The 21,726-nt window shown below is 40.2% G+C and overlaps 1 protein-coding gene across 6 annotated transcripts; it reads right to left on the bottom strand.

Annotated features, from left to right (window-relative positions):
* Positions 1-493: 493 nt before the first annotated feature.
* Positions 494-20,561, bottom strand: LOC5519857 (PAN2-PAN3 deadenylation complex catalytic subunit PAN2). Of its 6 annotated transcripts, none has more exons than XM_048728840.1 (30): positions 20,403-20,561; positions 17,139-17,305; positions 16,673-16,793; positions 16,444-16,518; positions 16,051-16,169; positions 15,475-15,550; positions 14,809-14,877; positions 14,505-14,732; positions 14,008-14,081; positions 13,513-13,563; positions 12,419-12,515; positions 11,857-11,947; positions 11,574-11,639; positions 10,357-10,451; positions 10,029-10,157; positions 9,107-9,256; positions 8,596-8,648; positions 8,163-8,314; positions 7,571-7,680; positions 6,856-6,954; positions 6,452-6,555; positions 6,051-6,150; positions 5,072-5,212; positions 4,926-4,985; positions 4,624-4,714; positions 4,158-4,312; positions 3,503-3,588; positions 1,924-2,161; positions 1,484-1,577; positions 494-867 (listed from the first exon to the last, which is right to left on the bottom strand). In XM_048728840.1, the coding sequence occupies exons 1-30, from the start codon at positions 20,544-20,546 to the stop codon at positions 680-682; spliced, it is 3,423 nt and encodes a 1,140-aa protein (XP_048584797.1). In that variant the 5' UTR covers positions 20,547-20,561; the 3' UTR covers positions 494-679. The 6 variants fall into 6 exon arrangements, with proteins under 6 accessions (XP_048584797.1, XP_048584799.1, XP_048584800.1 ...); XM_048728842.1 differs by lacking the exon at positions 20,403-20,561 and adding an exon at positions 17,913-18,088; XM_048728843.1 differs by lacking the exon at positions 20,403-20,561 and adding an exon at positions 17,671-17,850.
* Between the last annotated feature and the right edge of the window lie 1,165 nt (positions 20,562-21,726).

Raw genomic sequence — 21,726 nt, 5'->3', positions numbered from 1 at the left:
CCAAAAACGGGCAAGCGCCGCCACCCCCTTAAAGCAAATGCTTTAAGCGACCCCTATAACACACCCCTCTCCAACGAGGCCCCCAGACGGCATACCCTAGGCGCTCGGGGTCTACGAAAAACGGGCTGGGGGGGGGGGGGGGGGGGGGGGGCGGCGAGCCGGGCGGCGGGCGCCAGTCCGTTTCACTGAAACCCCCCAGACGGTATACCCCAGGCCTTGGGGGCCTACGAAAAACTACGGAAAACGTCTGCTTCCCCAGACCGTATACACCAGGCCACGAAAAACGGGCTGGGGGCGCGGCGAGCCGGGCGGCGGGCGCGTCAGTCGGGTTTCACTGAAACCCCCAGTCCCCTCCCCCTTGAACACCCCCTAAGGGATAGCAGTTGGTATAATTTTATACCCTAAAAGATAGGACGACCACCCCCGTCTACTTTTAAAGAGTATCCTCCACTCCTCCCCCCCCCCCCCCCCCCCCAAACAGAAGCGGATCAAAAACATTATAGTAGTTTTAATATACCGTCTGCGTGTTTCAATATTTACAAAAGTAAACACTAGTTATCTTCTCCCACTCATGGTCAACACTCGAACCTATCAACCGATTTCGTGAGAAATCGTTGAATCATGCTAGATCCAGTAGTGATAGATCCTGGAAGGCCATGGGACGGGTGGGTCCGTATCATTAGTCAACCCCTTTATCAGGCTCGATTTTCCAGTTACACTTGCGGCCATCTTCGTAGAGCTGCTTCAAAACTTTCTTGAACTCTGTCTGATCGCCTGTGGTAGTGAGGTCCTGGTACTTTCGGTAGAGCTCTAAAGCCGTACAAGCATCTTCAGTGCTATCGTGTGTCTCTGATTGGATATTCAAACCTAGGCAAGGAATACAGTCAGCATGAGATAAAGGGATGGGGTTGAGGGAATATGGGTAGTCAAACCTAGGCAAGAAATACAGTCAGCATAAGATAAAGCGACGCGATGGGGTTGAGGGAATATGGGAAGTCAAACCTAGGCAAGGAATACAGTCAGCATGAGATGAAGCGACGCGATGGGGTTGAGGGTGTATGGATATTCAAACCTCGGCATGGAATACAGCCAGCATGAGATAAAGCGACGCGATGGGGTTGAGGGAATATGGGTAGTCAAACCTAGGCTAGAATAGTCAGACCTAAGCAAGGATAGTCAGACCTTAAGAAAGGATAGTCCGACCTAGTTATATAGATTGATAGTCCGACCACGGTATAGATGGCTTGACCTAGGCAAGGAAGGCCAAACAAGGTATACCACTCTGTAGATGAGCTGGACGAGCTATATTAGTACACACCCTGTTCTGACACGGATATCACAAACGCATTTGATGCACAAAGGGCAACCTTCGCAAATTTCTTAAAAAATATTTTTGGTATAAAGTATTTCCTTTACAGCTTCTGCCATCTATAGCAGCGAGAAGGGTAATGAACCTCTTTAGATTGCAGCTAAAGATTCTTACCAAGGAAATACCAGGCAAGGAATCGAAGCGAGAGATATCGCTGTCTAGGCAGGTGGAATAGCCCGACTGTATCAAACACTTGTCCTTTTGGAACCTATAACAAAAAGAATTTTGTAAACCTGATTATTTGTAACTATTGTAGATTGACCACCAAAATAACCAGCCTAATTTGCTTTCCAGATTAGAAAATAAACCTCTTTATTCCCATCTATTCGCCATTAATGTAAACGAAGATAAAAGCTAAAAGCATAATCTTTTAAAAGTTTGACTGGACGATTATTATGTAACATATTATTATAACAATAGTAAAACACAAACATGTTAATAATGATGATGGTGAAGTGATAGTAGCAATGCTTATTGTCATCATGATAGTAACCAAAAGTATGCTAATTCTAACGTTGATGCTGATATGACATAAAGAAGTCATCGTCGCTTACCAATATGTTGATGACTCTGAAGTCCTTCTTCAGTCCATGTCCCACAAACTTAACCTTGCGGTCCACTAGCGCGCGTATCTTAAGGTAAGTTGTCTTCAGCGTGGTAAGGTGCTTGGAGGACATGGTGGCGTCCAGGTCGCCCGGTTTGATGCCCGAAAACTTGGTCAGGTAGTCAACCACTTGTTCCGATGTCGAGATATAGTCATCGATGAATGGTACTCCCTTCAGTGGACCTTCCCTAAACACCATAAACAAACATGTCGAGATATAGTCATCGATAATTGGTACTCCCTTCAGTGGGCCTTCCCTAACCACCACAAACAAACATTAAAGAGTCCCGTTCAGACGCCATTTTTCAACCTTGCAACAAAGTAACAAGTGTGATTTTGGGAAGCTGTTGCGATGCAATCTTATAAATAAAGCATATCTTATTTTAAAGTGGTTATTCTACGAGCTCTTCTCGTGATTTGTTTTTTAATATTGTCGGAAAACAAAAACAAAGGTGAGGCTGACAAACTCTCTTTAAGCCCCATGCAAACAGCGCTAAAAAGCCAGCAAAGCTTGCGCCTCCTCGACTGAACACAAGTCAGAAAAATAGGTTGGGGAACTTCTTCGCAGCACCTCCAAATACGGTGTACACAACCTCCAAATATGGTGTACACAACCTCCAAACATGGTGTAAATCAGGTCCAAATATGGTGTAAATCAAGTAAAAATATGGTGTAAATCAGGTCCAAATATGGTGTAAATCAAGTACAAATACGGTGTAAAGCACCTCCAAATATGGTTTAAATCTCCTACACATATGGTGTAAAACCACTTCCAAATATGGTGTAAAGCACCTCCAAATATGTTTTGAACCGCCTTCAAAACAGGTGGTAAACCACCTCCAGATATGGTGTACAGCAACTTCAAATATGTTGTAAACCACCTCCAGATATGGTGTACAGCAACTTCAAATATGTTGTAAACCACCTCTAGATATGGTGTACAGCAACTTCAAATATGTTGTAAACCACCTCCAGATATGGTGTACAGCAACTTCAAATATGTTGTAAACCACCTCCAGATATGGTGTACAGCAACTTCAAATATGTTGTAAACCACCTCTAGATATGGTGTACAGCAACTTCAAATATGCTGTAAACCACCTCCAGATATGGTGTACAGCAACTTCAAATATGTTGTAAACCACCTCCAGATATGGTGTACAGCAACTTCAAATATGTTGTAAACCACCTCTAGATATGGTGTACAGCAACTTCAACTATGTTGTAAACCACCTCCAAATATGGTGTACAGCAACTTCAAATATGTTGTAAAACACCTCCAGATATGGTGTACAGCAACTTCAAATATTTATATTTCAATAAATTGTACAAGCAGCAACAGCATCGAAGGGTCAGCAATGCTGTCGTTGTTTGCATGGGGCTTTGGAAATAATGTAGCTGAGGTAATATGGGGGCTACTTATTGACGGTGAGGTGACATGCGGGTACTTTTTTGATCTTCAGCAAGCCTGTCATAAACACCATAAATAAGCAAACAAAACGGCCATGCTTTCATTTCATGCTGCTTACCCTCGTACGACAGTTATCCTGGCGACGCTCATCTGGCTGGGCTTGATGGTGGACCGTGTACCATCGCTGCGAATCTCCGCCTCTTCCTAGAACCGAAGACCATCGCGGTGAGGCGAGAGACAAACCAGACGCAGGGAAATAAATCAACCTAGGGTTGAAATTGTATGTCTTATGTCTCGTGCAAGCGTAAGCCCTTCGCTAGTCCCTTTTTTTCTTGGACAAAGAGCTAACGCTTGAAACGTCAGTGAAACTACTTTGCTCTCAAGAGAGGTGTAAAACATACCATCTCAATCATGTGCTGATTCATTTCCCTGATTCCACCACACCTACGTAGACCACCTAGTTATTAGTGTATTAGTGTTAAAGCCGCATTGTCACCAGTTTACTTCCGGAGGTCCGACGGAAACCTCAACCGTTAAAAGACAAAAGAAGCTATTAAAATCCGAGATATTAAACAGACGCTGTAAATTATCAATCACATCCTCAAAGAAACTTCCAATAAACACACTTTCAATATTTTGAAACATTTTTCGCGTTTTCCTTTAAAAATCATCGGAGATTGTTACGTAATTGACCGGAAGTAAACTGGTGACAATGCGGCTTTAACTAGTTATTAAGCCACAGGAAAACAGAAAAGAAGTCAAATGACACTTACCTGGTTAAGGGTGACGAATTCTGCGTCCAGAGCGACCAGCCCTCCCTCCGAAGGTAGCTCATCAGGGGTCAAGGGGGTGAAGTGTCTAGACTGGCCGGGCTTGGCTGTTACAGACGTTTCACTGTATAAAATTGTGTCCTTGATGGGCGTGGCAACTAATAAAATAAAAAAAAAAAAACGTTTTTAGATCAAGTAGAAGAGAGTTCATGTCTGTGTTTCACTGTATAGTATCGTGTCCTTATTGTAGTTGTAGTTGCAGCAGAGGGGGAGGGGTAGGGGCGTAAGAGAAGAGAAAGGAGCGACTCGCGCCTTTATACCAGGTTACGCTGACTTCGACGCCCTGGGTACCGGAGGACGACTTGGTTTGCTGTTGTTACTCTTTCCGTTGCTGTTATAGAATTGCAACGGAGTTGCTGTTGTTATTTTTATCGTCGTTTGTTGCGACACTGTTGCTTTCCATACTCACGAGTGATGTTGTGGCGGGAGTTGAGATCTCGGCGGACGAACATAATCCCACAAGGAACTTTCCATTCAAGGTTAAATACTACGGCCTCAATCTACAAATGCAGTAAGTTAGGCAAATTTCGCTACAGACCAAATCGGTAAACGTGCAATGCAAAGAAGCTAGTACATGGAAAATATGTATGACAAACAAGATGGAGAACATCGGAAAGAACAAGATTCATATTATTTCTACCAGACGAACGCGAGAGGTAAAAAAATGCACAGGCAATATTTGTTGCAAGGTAGAAACATAGGTGAGCTTACCGGTGTAATGGGAGTAATGCTAAAATCGTTGAACACATACCACTGGTCACAAGTGACACCCTGGCGGAGTCAAAACGAGTATGTTACTCTTATAATAATGGCGTGTAGATAATACAACCCTGCTTATTATATCATACATGTCACACCTCTTTCCTACTGTGATAGGTGGGTCCCACGTGAATATGTGTCACCAGATTACCGCCATGCTTTGCGTCCTGTATGTAGCCCACAGTGGCGTGGAGATCATACACCACTTCATTCTCGCCGCATTTCACTTTCTTATCTCCCTGAAAAACAACACGAGAACTCCCTGAAACTCACTAGAATGGTATGGTATATACATACAGGGAAGCACGGGTGGCCAAGTGTGTTAGCGCGTCGGCCTCTCACCGCTGTGGCCAAGGTTCGAATCCTGGCTCAAACTGGGGATTTTTCCGGGTTCCTGCCTTGGTTCGAATTTGTGTCACAAGTGAGTTGAAGTTATTCTCCCGTGTTTCCAGTCTTCTCGGATAAGGACACTAAACCGGAGGTCCCGTCTCTTCAAGCTGCACTACATTAACCTGAACCGAAGGGACGTAAAAGAACCACTGGGGACGCAATAAACCCTCTGGCAGTGACCACCCCCAGTGACAGTGCTTACAATGCTTACTAACAATACACTCAAGGGGGTACTTGATTTAGAGCCTAGCTCTGTTGTGCCTTCCGCACCAGTAAAACTGGTGAAATAGAATAGAAAAAAAAATAGGCTGACTCTTAGATATTTTATTCATGGCACCTTATAAAACATTTACATGAGTGTAGGTCCACAAATTAATAAATAAATGAAATTGACTGATGTTGCCATGATTTGCTTACTTTACCTTTTTTATTTTTTCTAAATTCTCGTGTTTTAGGGTAAAAGGCATAGCCGGGAAGTCCCCCCCCCCCCCTAGTAGATATGTATATCATCGATTTTAATTCCATATGCTATATGCTCCCATTTTTAGAAAAGTAAAAACTACCTACTGCCCCTGTGGCATCCATTGTCAACGAATGTTTGAATTTAGTATCCATGCAAATCACATGTTGATTCATCTAAGAACAGGGTGACCAAATAAATTATGTAAAAAAAGTGGGTTTTCTGACCTCGTCGATTTTGGTAACAGCGATGTTTCCATTTTCTGCAGAGATCTTGATAGCCATCGGGACCCAGGACCGCGGCTCGTCATCTTTCTCGATGATAACCCTACAACCATTCATACATAACAGAACACATTGAAGTGGCTCTGTAATACGCCATTTTGTCATCCTAGCAAAGTACACCAAGTGTGAGAAAGCATCTATTTCCATCGGTTAATTTGGGGAGAGTGTTGCAAAATGTTTGATTACGTTTGTTAAATGTAGAATAAAACTTTGTTTTTAGAGGGTTATTTTGATATTTTATCGCACAATGTCTTTCCTGACAAGAGCTACACTACGTGTGGGAGCATCCACAACTTGCAGTCAACCAAAAGAGAAGTGTTCTACCTTCACACAACACTACTTACACGTCGTGTCTGAACTTGCAGTCCGCCCGAGTACAACTGTCTCCGTATCGACATGGCTTGCTTGTCTGTACAGGTTTCTCCTCAAGTTGGGGAACATTTAGCATCTATGGTACAAAGAACACTTGGCATTAGGCCGACACTTTGCTATGCAGTTAAATGAGCCCTACGAGTACACATAGAGTGTCCAGAGTAAGTACGCAGCTGCTTTGTCTCCTATTATAATTGCTCTTCAAAGGAGTTCTTTTGTCTCTATTCTTCTTGTTCTTTGTGTCGAGGTGCGGATATTGTTCATTTGCCCAATCAAATTGCAGCTTGTAAGAGCTGCGTACTGACCCAGTCTCCAGAAAGGTTGTCTTCCTTCTGGCTGCTCCTCATGGGGATACACTCGACATGAGAATACTTGCCTTTTGTTGCGTTTTCCACAGCTCGATCTCACCCTCCTGCTCGACGTGACAGTTCAGTGCCAGCACATCTGGTAACCGCGTCACTTTACGGCTTTGAACCTAAGAGTGCATGCATCTATGTATTAGTTTAGTTACCGTTCAACAGGAGCGCATCCTGTTGCAACCTTGTGCATCAGCCGAACATCGTACATGCAAAAAGGTATCCCACCCAGAATTTCTTCACACTAAAGAAGTTTGTTTTCCTAATGGATCAATTTATACAAATTTATACAAATTGAGACAGGACCATAGATTTCAGGACCACAGGGCCCTACTTCCCGGGCTCATCTGGGCCCACCATTTATTTTGTGAAGAAATAATTGCCAGCTACACAATTGTTCATGTTTGAGGGGCTAGGAACATGGCTGCCATCTCACCATTGGTTGGTATCTGATATGCTTGTCATTACACTAGTACCAACATAGCCGTAACAGGCCCCGAAAGATTGGGGGGCACAATACAGAAACATTAAGAAAACAATGGGGGGCACAGCCACGCCCCTGCTGGTCATTTCCTTATAATTTTTCAAAATATTGGGGGGGGGGGGGGGGGTGGGCAAATGCCCACAGTGCCCCACCCCCTGCTACGGCCTTGACCACCTACTCAATTACTGTGCGCATTTTTGCAGACCGCCCTAGTATAAGTATGGTAAGTGGTCACATGGCTGCCATCTCACCGTTGGTTGATATCTGCCGCACTTATCACACCATGCCTGCATTGACTGTTCTCGGCACAATGTCGCCTCTATGATGGACTCAAATGACACAGGGGTCTCTGTTGGTTTACCTTCAAAATGAAAAAAATCAAGGTATAGGTCATTTAAAGGTCGATTTCAGGCACATTCGGTATTAACCATAGAACCAAGGGAGATGCATAGTCGTGGCGTGCTTGTAAGATCATCGTAATGGTCAATAGGCATGGTCGTCATGTTAGTTGTAATAGAAAAGTTCGCCTGTTTACAATTCAGCTGGCGGTCATATTATGGAGTATAGTTTGTTTTGAATTACCATTCAGGTTGGGCTCGTAAAGCAGGCGGTCATATCAAGGAGTATTGTTTTTTTATACTTTACCATTCAATTTATCAAACGTACTAAAGCAGGCGGTCATATAAGAGAGTATTGTTTTTCATACTTCACCATTCAATTTATCAAACGTCCTAAGGCGGGCGGTCATATCAAGGAGTATTGTTTTTTATACTTTACCATTCAATTTATCAAACGTCCTAAAGCAGGCGGTCATATTAGAGAGTATTGTTTATTTAACTTTACCATTGAGGCTGGGGTACTCGAGGTCATAAAGCAGGCTCACAGATGGCTTGGTGGCGTCCTTGCCGCATCGGCATTTGCTTTTCTGCTCAACACCAGCTCCAAACACCTGCTCAATTATCGATGTCTGCTCAACTTTTGGACTGGTTGAAGCCCTGGTAAGAATACAGCACAAATCCATTTAAGAAATAAAGGTAAGTTTCTGCTCTAAATGATCAACAAACTGACTGACTGATCGTGTCCTCGACTGATTGATGAATTGACTCATCGACTGATTGATGGATTGACTCATTGATTAATTAATCGACTGATTGATTGACTGATGGATCGATGGCTTGACTGAGCTGAATTATGTGGCAGTCATTAAAATACCATAAATACATTGTCAATAAGTATATTAGTAATAGTAACATATATCTATTGGTATCAAACTTACTCTTCTGGAGCTTCTTCCTGCTCTTCCTGTAAAGTTTGTGTTTTCAGGGTATCCTGAAAGAAATGAAGAAACTTTTATTTTCTCACACAAGCGGCATTCATTATACGCAGAAGCAAAAATCTTTAATGATCGAAAATAGATAAAAAAAAGTTTTTAGTATAATAAAGGAAATGGCGACTGTCAATCACAGTTCGATTCCTGTAAGTGGCTACTTAATCATAACACCTAGCCCTAAGCCTAACCCAATCTTTCTTTGGTGTTCAATAGTGTGAACTGATCTTGAAATAAGCGAAAAGTGATATATCATACCTGATATGTATCTAATAGTACAAAGTATTCTAGTACTAAGCGAAGAGTAAATAAGTGATATACCATACCTGATATGTATCTAATAGTAAATAGTATTTCGTGCTAAGCGAAGAGTAAATAAGTGATATACCATACCTGATGTGTATCTAATAGTAGAAAGCATTTTGTACTAAACGAAGAGTAAATAATTGATATACCATACCTGATGTGTCTGTTGGAGTACGAAGCGAATCCAGCTCTGGATGAGTCTAGGGAAGTTTGCTTTGCCTGCAGACTCATCTACATCATTTAGCACAAGACCGAGTGCAGAGGCTTGAGGGATAGTACGGAATGCCCGCAGGAAATTACTGGCCTGTGAACATTGATAATAAACAGTAAGTCAAAACAGTAAGCCAAATCCAAGTCAAAACCAAGTTTGTGACATAATTCCCCTGAAAACAGGGCCAACACCCAGCAGTCTGGACCAGAGTCTCGCCAGTTATGCTGAGTGCTCTTTGGGAAGGGGTTTAGATCCATGCTACAAGCAGTAGGACCATAGCTTACAACGCTTGTATACAGACAGGTTCAATGCCCATTCAAAGTTGCTAGAAAATCCAAACATTTCTGTGGGAGTTTTGGGGAACAACTATGATTATGTGAGCTCTATTCTGATTGGATACCACATGCGACTGTTTGAAAGGTCAGAACTATTAATTAACACAGCAAGCTTTTTCACCCTTTCACAAATCTTAATCAAACAAGGGGTGCAGTACACTGGTCCAGCATATAAAAGAGGAGGCCTAACTCACAAGCTAAGCAGAACTCACCACAGGGAGTGCAAACCTACTCACCTGACATGGGGCACCAGTCCACTGGTCCAACATATAAAACAGGAAGCCCAACTCACAAGCTAAGCAGAACTCACCACAGGGAGTGCAGACCTACTCACCTGACAAGGGGCACCAGTCCACTGGTCCAACATATAAAACAGGAAGCCCAACTCACAAGCTAAACAGAACTCACCACAGGAAGTGCAAACCTACTCACCTGACAAGGGGCACCAGTCCACTGGTCCAACATATAAAACAGGAAGCCCAACTCACAAGCTAAACAGAACTCACCACAGGGAGTGCAAACCTACTCACCTGACATGGGGCACCAGTCCACTGGTCCAACATATAAAACAGGAAGCCCAACTCACAAGCTAAGCAGAACTCCCTTTCACACAAGTGGTTTTGGAAGTTCACTCGAATGGGCTCTAAATAATACAAGACCTGTCAAAAATGGAAAAGGCACAATAAATATACATACTGTAAGCTTAAACATTTCAGATCTGGGACTTACACACAACACTTTCATTGGGACATTGGACAAACAATCTCTCAGTGAACAAACAATCAAACAAAGAAAAAAATCTAAATGACTTTGAGGACTTTCTATTGGCCATATTATTGTTTATAAATGTCAGTATACCTGTAGCATGGCATTACAATAAGCATTTGGTATGTGGATCTCCAAACCAGCAAACTTGGTTTTGTTATATTGGCCAAAGTCAAAGTCTTCTATGCCTAAAATGAATATAATCACAAAGATAACAAGGGTAAGGTTTTGTAAATAAAGGGGTTGGTTAGGTGAGTCAGAGTCAAGTCAAACAAGAAAAAAAGCTTTACTACTGTAGCTTTACCATCACTAGTGGCAAGATCATTCAAACCATGACTCACCAAGCCTGGAGCATTTCATCTCAACACCCTGGACCACATCATTTAAACCATGACTCACCCAGCCTGGAGCATTTCATCTCAACACCCTGGTCAACATCATTCAAACCATGACTCACCCAGCCTGGAGCATTTTATCTCAACAGCCTGGACAACATCATTCAAACCATGACTCACCCAGCCTGGAGTATTTCATCTCAACACTCTGGACAACATCATTCAAACCATGACTCACTCAACACCATTCAAACCATGACTCACTCAGTCTAGAGTATTTCATCTCAACACCCTGGACAACATCATTCAAACCATGACTCACCCAGCCTGGAGCATTTCATCTCCACACCATGGACCACATCATTTAAACCATGACTAACCCAGTCTTGAGTATTTCATCTTTCAACACCCTGGACCACATCATTCAAACAATGACTCATTCAGTCTGGAGTATCTCATCTCAACACCCTGGACTACATCATTTAAACCATGACTAACCCAGTCTGAATTATTTCATCTTTCAACCCCTGGACAACATCATTTAAACCATGACTCACCCAGTCTGGAGTGTCTCATCTCAACACCCTGGATCGTATCATTCAAACCATGACCCACCCAGTCTGGAGTATCTCATCTCAACACCCTGGACCACATCATTCAAACCATGACTCACTGAGTCTGGAGTATCTCATCTCAAGACCCTGGACCACATCATTCAAATTTTGACTCACCCAGCCTGGAGCATTTCATCTCAACTCCCTGGACCACATCATTTAAAGCATGACTAATCCAGTCTGAAGCACTATTTCATCTTTTTAACATGCTGGACCACATATTTTAAACCATGACTCACCCAGTCTTGAGCATTTCATCATTTTAACATGCGGGACCACATCATTTAAACCATGACACACCCAGTCTGGAGCATTTTATCTCAACACCCTGGACCACATAATATTCCAAACCATGACTCACCCAGTCTGGAGTATTTCATCTCAACACGCTTGTAGGCTTTTGGTATGAGGCAGGAAGATTCGTCCTCTGAAAACAAAATAACCCAAATGTTCTTCTAATCGAGACATTGTGTAAACAGCATATGAAGCCCACTTTTAAAAGAGGCTTTCTGGTTGTACCACAAAAAAATCCAATACAAATATTGTTGGCAAGTTATAGGTGTGAACATTGTGTAAATATGGTGTTGTGATGACCATGCACTCACAGCAATGAAAGCCCCTATTCAAATCGTTTTAGTTTGTACCTTTAGTAGAGTGTGATTCTGTCTGCTCTGGTTCTGGTTTTCCACCTTTCGTTTGCACTAAGGCTACATTTGGTTTGGTTTCATAAGGCCACTGAAATAGAATAAGCATACAGTAGAACACTATGTTTGAAATTGTATTCATGTGGGCTGTCAAAGAAAATGGTTATGTTCGAAGGATGCGATACAGAACATTCCTTTAAAGGATTGGAGAGGTTTCCTTTTAACAAAGGATTGGAGGGGTTTCCTTTTAACAAAGAATTGGAGAGGATTGATTAGATAACAAAGGATTGGAGAGGATTGATTAGATAACAAAGGATTGGAGAACCAGCATAGAGTGATAAAGTATTTCCTTCTTGGTAAACACCCTACTTCAGCTAGTGCACATTTGTTTGATAAAACTGTCTTCCTAGATAGTTATTTGTATCTGTGTGATTTGGAAAGCTAGATGTAAAAAAGAATTACCCCCTCCCCCATTGTTACTGAGTCTCCCCCCCCCCCCCCCCTCCTCTATCATTAAAAAAGCCAGATCCTCCCTTGGGCTTGCAAATTTTAAAGAACCTACCTGGTTTCGTTTTTTGTTTCCTGGGTTTGGTGCATAACCTATGAATTGGCGCACTACCATGTTGCGCAGAATTTCCGGTTCTATAGCAATTGCATGTCTAAAGACAATAAGAATATTAAAATAACTCTCAGAATTGTACATTGTAGATTCTCTATACTGATCAGTTTTTACATCTTCCATCTTCCTCCATTTTGTACCTTTCAATTAAAACTCAATCCCCCCATGATTCCTCTACACCCTTCAGTCTCTTTGTACTAACCTTTTCAACAGGGCTTCTGGAATTACGCGGAAAAAAACTCAAAATTACGCGGGATTCTTTGCTTGATTACGCGCTAAATTACGCGGAAAATCAATCATTACGCGCTAAATTACGCGGGATTTTGCAATAAGTTTTTCTTTAAAAATCAAAATTTGGCGGGATTCTTTACTGAATGACGCGCTAAATTACACGGAATATCAACTGTTACGCCCAAACTACATTTTGTACCGAAAAAAAAGCATGAAATAACTTGAAAAGGTTTATTTTTGCGCGGAAATATCTTAGGCAAGCTTTCATTGGCTCCTTGCCACTAGCCAATTAAAAATTTTATTATTAGTCCTAGGCCTTTGCGGTTTTGCAAAGAACGCCTAGTCATTTTAGTTTTCGAAATTCAGTTCGAAATATCGCACTCTTATGAAGAATATCTGTTTTTTTTACAAGAAATAGAGGTAAGAACCCTAAAAGAACACATCAGCTGTGCACTTAAATGCTTTGTCTTTCAAAATTTAGCCAAATTACGCGGGATTACGCGGAAATTTGTTGATTACGCGGATTATGCGGAGAAAGCCAAATTACTCGCTTCCGCACAAGCGCGTAATTCCAGAAGCCCTGATTCAATTATCCTTCTTATCCAGCTAAGTTTTCAAGACTGATAATTTGAATAATCAACAATGAAGATTGCAAGCCCTTATGGTTTGACAATCTTTCAATCTGCTTAGCCAGGAAAACAAACTTTTGTCCTTGTCCCGACCCAACTCCAAACAGTACATCAAAATGAGAAAATAGTAGTTCAGTAGTTTAGGTATTTTACTAAGTACTCTATTATTATTCTTACCTATCCACCCTGACATAATTCTGTTCTGGCCAGTCAGATAACAGTGGCCCACTAAAAAGAATAACAAAATATGTAAAGTTTCAATGCATTCCTATTTTTTTTATGGCAGTGCCTATGTCTATCGTAAAAAAGGATGTTTTTTGGGGGTTTTGAAAAATAGAGATTTTTTAGTGGAGTTTCTGTCAGTAGGAAGGTCACATGGAAATATAGGAAATTTTGTTGATTGCTTTCAAGGAAATCTTTAAGAGAGTTTATTTTCCTTTTAAACAGTTGAATACATAATAAACTGCTGGCATTAGATTGGTTAGTTTACATCAACAGTGTGATGGAATCTAGATCACATAATATTGATGATACTAAATAATTTTCATCATTGAGTAACAGGCACAATAGCATAAGTAAAATAAATAATACAATTATATTTAATTTATTACTATAAGTCCTTAGTCGCTAACTGCTAATGTGCAACAGCATGGCTTCAAGGTATGAACTCACTTTGTAAAGGGCAGTGGATATGACGAGAGTGGGACTGAGTAGTCATCTATGGCAACTGGCTGTGTCGGAGACGTCTGGAAAAGAAAACAAATTGTTCACACAAACACATACAGGAGGCATACTTTATAAGACATTTTCTTCTATATATGAAACAATCCCCCATATATTTACTATATCTTTGGTTACATTATTTTGTACAATGGGGGTCTCACATTTGAGCACTCCTAGACTTGCCCCTAAACATGGTAACTTCTTTTTATGGCTCTTTTGTTTGGAATTTCTTGTTCAATAGTAAATGTACCATTAGTGGATTCTGCTAAAACAAGCAAGCATTTCTTATCCCACACACAGTTCAATTTCATTATTCATTTTATTTATTTCTAAGCTACATCTTGTTAATCAATAAATAATAAATGAACCCAAAGATACACAAGTGATCACCAGATTCTTCTTAGAATAAAGACAGTTTTCTTTTCTTTTTTTTTTTTTTGTCTTACCACATTTGCAAATGTAGCATCTCTTGAATAGGAATTAAAGCAGACATCAGCGACTTTGCTGTCACCATAGAGATGGATATTGCCTCCTGTATCACCAAACACCATGACATTACAATTGGAAGAGATGTCTATTGTGGAGCACATGTGGCCTTGGGTGTTGATGTGATAGACAAACATCGATGCTGCCGTCATTGGCCCACCAGGCTCAATCAATTGAAACTGACCAGTCTGCAAGTGATCAAAAGTAAAATTTAAAATTATTAAAATGTTCCCTTTAGAATAGTTTCACAAAAAGAGCTCCTACCTGTGATATGACAGCCATCCTTGACGTAAAGGTGGGGATAAACCTAAGCATAATAGGCTCTATAGAAACCTGGAAATATGTACAAAATACATTTGGAAATAGGGTTGTGACTGGTTTTCAAACAAGAGAAGAGTCCAACTGATTCAACACAAAATATTTTTTTTCCTTTAAAGGTTTCATTGCTTTCTATGTTTTTGTTGCTTTCAGTAAAGCACTTAATCCGTTGTGCATTTGTGTATCTCCCTGCTAGCAGAGGCTTCTTTTCTCTGTATTTCGCTGGGCTGGCATTCGTGTATGAGAACTGCCATTTTATTTTTACCCCCTACAAAAAAACGCTGACCCCTGTACATGCGCCCATTGCACAATCTATTCCCAGTTCGGGTACAAGGGTCTGTATAATTTTGTCAAGAAGTTTGTATATAAAGTAATGTTATTCAAATAGTGAAAGTCATTTTAAAACCAAACCTGCAATTAGGGGTGCAACCCTGTCATATGTGCTGCCTTCCTAATGGCCACACCTCTGTTGCAATATCATACTTATTCCCTGATTACACGAAAGTTATTTTGATTTGTATTTTATTGGATCCATTATTAATAATTTCAAACTAATTTCAAATACACCCAAATGTAGTCTAAAGAACCATTGATTGTTTCTTCTATGCTTACCTGCATTGGAGGCAAGGATCTCAGAGTACGAAGATCATACATCATCAAAATACGGTCAACAGCTAGATGACCTTGCCTAGAATAAAAAAAAGATGTCTCCATTTTCAAGCTACAATGTTGGACAAAACTAGTTGTGAATTTTCTCGATATCTATCATAAGTGAACTAGCTTTCTCCCCAAGACAATGTCATTGAAACCCCTCTTCCCCCCTTTCAATGTTGGATGTGACCGTGCTTAAATTCTGAGAAAGACAGCCTGAATTAAACAACATTGTGATTGGGGGAGTACGCGCATGAGGAGTGGGTAACATTGAACCCCCTATGCAGTGAAAAATTAAACAAGGTGACACCAACAGTTTTGTCCAGCATTGTACATGCAGATACCCAATACAAATAGCAACCAACTTTTTATAACTAATTGGTTTGCCATTAGAATAACTTGACTTAGAAAAGGCTTTCCCCAAAAAGAAAATGATTTGAGGCCATAGTCATTACATTCCAACACATGGCTACAGCGTAACTTCAACCTTCTGATTGCTTGCTCTAAATAACTGTCACCCTGGGCATTTTTACATACCGTGATGAAAATCCTGATGTTACCACTAAATTTCCAGACACATCAAAATCAGAGAGTGTGCCTGAGTGCGCGTCAAGAACATGTTCTGGGTTGAGTGTCAATGGATCTCTGAGGGTTATCTACGCACAGAAAAATAGAGTAATAAATTTATTTAACATGACTAGGATGTGTTCTGGCTCTCAATGGATCTCTGAGGATTACCTACACACAGGAAAATAGTAATAAATATATATTTAACATGACGAGGTGACTTCTATGCCTTTAGCTTATCCATAATTGTATTATACACTCTTGTAATTCAGCATTCCAACTGCAAAGGGGTGGTTAGCTTCCCTAATTTATTCATTTATTATATTTAACATTTGCAAAGGAGGTTGTCGTTTTATTACTTACCTTTCCCTTTGTATCACCACAGCAGATATATCTTGAGGACCACTTCATCACTACAGTTCCAGGGTTAACTTCAAACTAATGATAACAAAGAAATAGTTTATCAGTGTTCAAGGTTCAGAAGTCAGTGTGCTGCCTGTCTTAAGCTGTGAAGTCATTACAATGCCCCTGGTGCTTGTATTATAGAGGGGGTCATCTACTGACAGTAAGCTCTCTTTGGTTGAGAAATTACCTCACGAGTAAGAGAACCTGTCTTCAAGTCAACCTCCAGCATGTTGTCCTGGTGGCCGGCCAGGAGAAGATTGCTATTGTCTCTTTGAAGCATGCATTGTAGATTAGTCATGTTAGGACCACTGTGAGAAAAAAAAAAACATTTTTAAAGGTGAATATCCAGCCTGAGACACCAAAAGTATAGGCTAGCAAGATATATGTTAAGCATCTTTGGCTTCATTTTTTTATTTTTGCAAAAAAAAATTTATGTCAAAGATGGAAGATTTTGGCTTTGAAAATATCATGTATATATCATAACATGTAACTTTTACTGATATTGAAGTCATGGAGAATTCAAGCAAGAAAGAGTGAGAGATAGTGGTAGGATGGACAGGGGGGTAAAAAGGTCATAATTTGATCGATATCCGACTCAACTATTTTATAAGTAAAGTTTATTTTAACAACTTGGTAGGGTTTTTTAATATCACCTAAGACTAAAGAGTTTTATGCCCGTCCGTTTGCCATATCTCAGCTCACTGCTTGATAGTGACAACACTCCGCCATCGTCCACCAACATGTGTCGTATTTCCCCATGATGGGCCTGGAACCGTGTGTACTTCTGCAGTTGAATCCCATAAAAGGAGCTAATATGGCCCTGGGAGAAAAGGTTAAGGTTACGGAACAGTTTCGTGTGGACAGAAATACCGAAAATACAATTTTTACATTAACTGAGTCCCTGCATTAAATACTACCATATCCTGGAATAATATTTACAGTAGCAATTTAATTTTAGAAAATATAAGCGAAAACGTTTTTAGGAGAATTATAAGCATGACACATTTCCCGTTATAATCTTTTAATCCTGTTATCATTAGACTCAAATTTGCCCGATACCGAGCAACGCGCCACAAGTGTTGTGATTTGTTTCATCGGCGCTCGCGCTCACACTTCAGTTACTCTGTTCTGCAATTTTCTATCATTTTTAGTTTTTTTAGTATATATAACAAAGAAAAAACATGCCTCGCAAAAAGAAGAATCCTTGGGAAGGTAGAAAAGCCAATGTATAAGCCCAGTGGCAGTTCTGGTAATATCTTATCATACGCGTAGGTTTTCCTCATTTTTGTCGGTTTTCCACGCTCGCACGTAGATACTCACATAGATACTCTAAGAATTCCTCTACGTTGAATCTACACAAAACACAAATAAGACGATAACGCACTATTCAAACAGGCTGATTTTGTCCTGTGAAGATCTACACTGACCCAATAGCAGCCATTTAATTTAGGAGGTTTCAGTTTTCGCTTCCTCCGGATTGAGATCCTTTGCTTCTCCCTTATTCCCGGGTAATTGGCGTTTTTCTTTGCCAATGTCTACGATTTCCTAGTTTGGTGCTTTTGTCAAAAGCGTGTGCAACACTTGATAAGCATTTGTTTTCTTCGGAAACGCAACACAGCAGTGGTCGAACCCTATTGGCTAACGTGCGTGTCTCGATTAGGTGTGAAGTGTTATAATCCGGAAAAGGGATTAAGCATCAAGGAATCTTTAGAAGCGCATTAAGGCAAAACAAAAACTCGACCAAAACATGCTTAAACTTTCGAATTTATGTACCATGTAGATTGCTCGGAATTGCATAAAATTTGGCAGGTCGATAGAGCAATACCTTGCTAACAAAAGTGGTGTACAGCCATAACACCTTTTGCTTTTCATTACAGAAAAAAAAAACATTCATTTTAGCCAAAATTACAAACATTTACTCCGATGTACTGTCATTTAAGCGAAAGTAAAATCATTTGAACTAAAAGGAAATACATTAACGAACTTTACATAAATGAGTGCACACAATTGCATTTTCTTCACTTACATTTACACTTTTCGACAACCAGGAATGAAAAATCTATTTTCATTTGCGCATTGATACATAACAATAGCACAAACAGAATATCAATAATACGAGAACTCGCAATCAATACAGTGAACGAAATATTCATTAACATTTTTATTACAGCAAGTGCAAACAATAGTATTTTGTGAAAGTCATTTGCGTACTTCTTACAAACGTTAGCGCCTCCGTACAAACAATAAGCCTTTTATGAAAAACAACATCCTAAAATAATTATTCAATTACTTCTCGTTTATTTGTGAACTTAAAATGCACATACATGCAAAATAAATGATACTAGCACTCAAAAAAAATTATATTCTATCATTTCGCCGTTTTAACCCGGGCCCAAATACAGAAACAAAAATGTTGCTGCCCTACAGTCCATTTCTTAACCCTGTAGAGCAGGTAATAAGTTGTTTGAAAGCAGCGATAAGCGCAGATATTTCACGGCCTCAAATACAGGCAGAAATTAACAACAGGGATGAAGCAAGGAACAGAGGAGTACCATTAGATATTTATCGCACAAATTTGTTGCTGGAAGCGCTTCAACGAAACATCAATACCATCAAACAGCCAAAATGTGCCGAATGGTATAGGTTCATGCAAACCTATCTACCACGCTGCCTCAATGGCAAAATGATCGAATATTATTTTTGAGCGCTAGTATCATTTATTTTACATGTATGCGCATTATTAGGGCACAAATAAACGATAAGTAATTGAATAATTATTTTAGGATATTGTTTGTTAACAACGAACCTTTCTACGAATGCTCATAAGCCAAAACTGAACAGCGGGGAGCTGTTTTTCGACAAAGATTTGTAATAAACACACCATGGATATTAATTTGAGAGAAAGAAGTAGATCTCTTCATCGGGTATTTCTACGAAAGTGCGAAAGCCAAAACTTTCAAATAGCTAGATGGATGAATTTTTTTTAATCATGCACAAGCAACAAGGAGAGACAAGGTTGATTGTCGATTGTACGTTCTCTCGGCGATGCATTGTAAATGTAAATAAGGCCGAAAATATCATGTATGATTATTTGCTAATACTAACTAAATAGTGTTGATTTCAAATCTGTTTGAACTCTTTTACTGTATTGTATTGTAAGAATAAGTGCGAATGTTGCAATATGAACTCCTGTATCTCAGTTGAAGTTCTTGTTTAAACAACCCCGAAACCGAACCAAATATAATCGCGTCAAATAAAATCATTAATCTTAGCCTCACTATTGGGTTCATGTAACGGAAAACGTGTAATGGAAAGCTTGCTCTTGCTAAACGAAAAGTTTGCGCTCGCGTAACGGAAACTTCGCACTCTCGAAATTGATTAAAACTGTATGCAAATGAAGCCATGTTTGGTTTTCTCGTGAACCGTCACATATAACGACTTCTTCTCATTGAAATTCTTAACTTTTACTATAGAGAAATCAGAAAGGTAAGTCACTGCGTTCAGCATATGAGAATCCATACAGTTTAGCTGTGCTTATAAATTAAGAGCTAGACTACAGAATTCAGGGCCACATCCAAACCTATTTGCATTTCCATTGTATTTATTGCTTCATTCTATAGAAATCAAGGTGTGAAGTCCCATTGGCACTGTGTTCTGTAGTCGCTCCAAATTTAGTTATAATGCTGGCTAAATTTCTTATATGAAGTCTATATGTGAACAATGAACAATGTGTGAGAGATCAGTCTCACTCTACAGTAGACAGCGAGAAACACATTGTCATGGCTCAGCAATTAGATCTAGGCGAACAATTCTTAGAGGTTAAAAAATACATATTTTCCAAATAACTTGGGCAACATCATAATCGCGCGTTTTCGCATCTACACAAAGAAGAGATAAAAACTTTGCTATTTACTCACAGATTGGTTCCCAACCCAGACCAACTCCTCAAACGGATCCGTGATGACCGATGTGATACCCAAAGGTTCTCTGGCATTGTTGAAAATGGTCCGTATTTCCTGGTATTCTTCCTTCACAACACTGCTTTCATGTTCCAACTCCATTTTCAAATTAGAGACGGTCTGGTCAGCGGGTTTTCACAAAGGTTATATACTCAATGAATCTAGAGCCTCTCAAAAACCTTTGGCAAACATCTTTTGAAAATACAAAAAAAGCTCTATAGCAATGCTTTTATTTACTGAACCTTTCCTAATACTATGAATATACAAATATTTCATCGACATTTTTTCTAATGTGGTCGTTATTAAAATGTTGTTTCAGAAATACCAAACATGAAGTATTAAGCTTGCTTTACACCACAGGTAAACCATGTCTACACTACGTGAGTTGCGGGAACCAGAATCCGGCGTAAAAAAAAAAAAAAATAATAATAATAATAATAATAATATTAACGAAGAATACATAATTTTTTTAAGTAAACCTAAACCGCCGGTATCGAATGCCATTATTCATCATCCTCCAACCTCCAGATAGCGTTTACTCTAGTCTTTCAATGACTAAATTAACAAAAACGTAGGAAGAAACCACCGGACAGCCTCTATCTGTTGGTGTGCGTCGGACCTTGTGGTCTGCGTCGACAGTTGATTAATTAATAAAACCTTTAAAAGAAAAAGTCGACTTTTTCTACTAAATTAACGAAAGAAGAAAGAAGCTGCAGGCCCGTACCCAGGATTTTTCTTGGGGGGTGCGAAATGCGAAAAAGTGGACCTAATTTTTCCGAGAGTGCGGTAGGGGGGGGAGGGAGGGGGGGGGGGGGGGGAGAGTGAGTTCTCTGACTCTCGGGTACAAGAAGAGGGGTAGCGATGCGTACCTTGAAATTTCGAAAGTCTCGCGAAAATTTCGCAAAATCTCGGCATTTTTTTACCCAAGTCTCGTTTTTCCCCAAAATTCAAGGTGTCTCGGTGCCTCGCTTTTTTTTCCACGGTCTCGGTGTCTCGGATTTTTAAACGCGATTTCAGGGTCCCGAATTTTTGTTAAATTTTTGTTTTATTTTGTTACCATGCTACGGGGCTCCCCTCCTTTTTCGTAGTGTAGCAAGAATGTATTGTAACACCTCTTTATTTCATCTGATGTTTATGACATACCTCCAGCAAGTTATCCGAAAACAAACTCGAAAAAAAGCTCAGGCTCGGTTGTTGAGAGATCGGAAAGCTCGGGCTTGGATTCCTAAATTAGGACAAAAGTCTCGGGCTCGGATTCTGAAACACGGGTCTCGGCGGCTCG

The sequence above is a fragment of the Nematostella vectensis genome, chromosome 6 (genome assembly GCF_932526225.1).
Source record: "Nematostella vectensis chromosome 6, jaNemVect1.1, whole genome shotgun sequence".
Classification (NCBI taxonomy): Eukaryota; Metazoa; Cnidaria; class Anthozoa; order Actiniaria; family Edwardsiidae; genus Nematostella; species Nematostella vectensis.
This window is presented reverse-complemented; position numbering and strand designations above follow the sequence as displayed.

Bases quoted from the DNA above. Each gene is read 5' to 3' on its own strand.
- LOC5519857 (XM_048728840.1), bottom strand. From the start codon at position 20,546: ATGGAGTTGGAACATGAAAGCAGTGTTGTGAAGGAAGAATACCAGGAA. The intron at 14,878-15,474 runs GTAAGCATAGAA...ACATATTTCCAG, and splicing joins GATCCTTGCCTCCAATGCAG to GTTTCTATAGAGCCTATTAT. The intron at 4,715-4,925 runs GTAAGCTCACCT...CTGCATTTGTAG, and splicing joins GCATTACTCCCATTACACCG to ATTGAGGCCGTAGTATTTAA.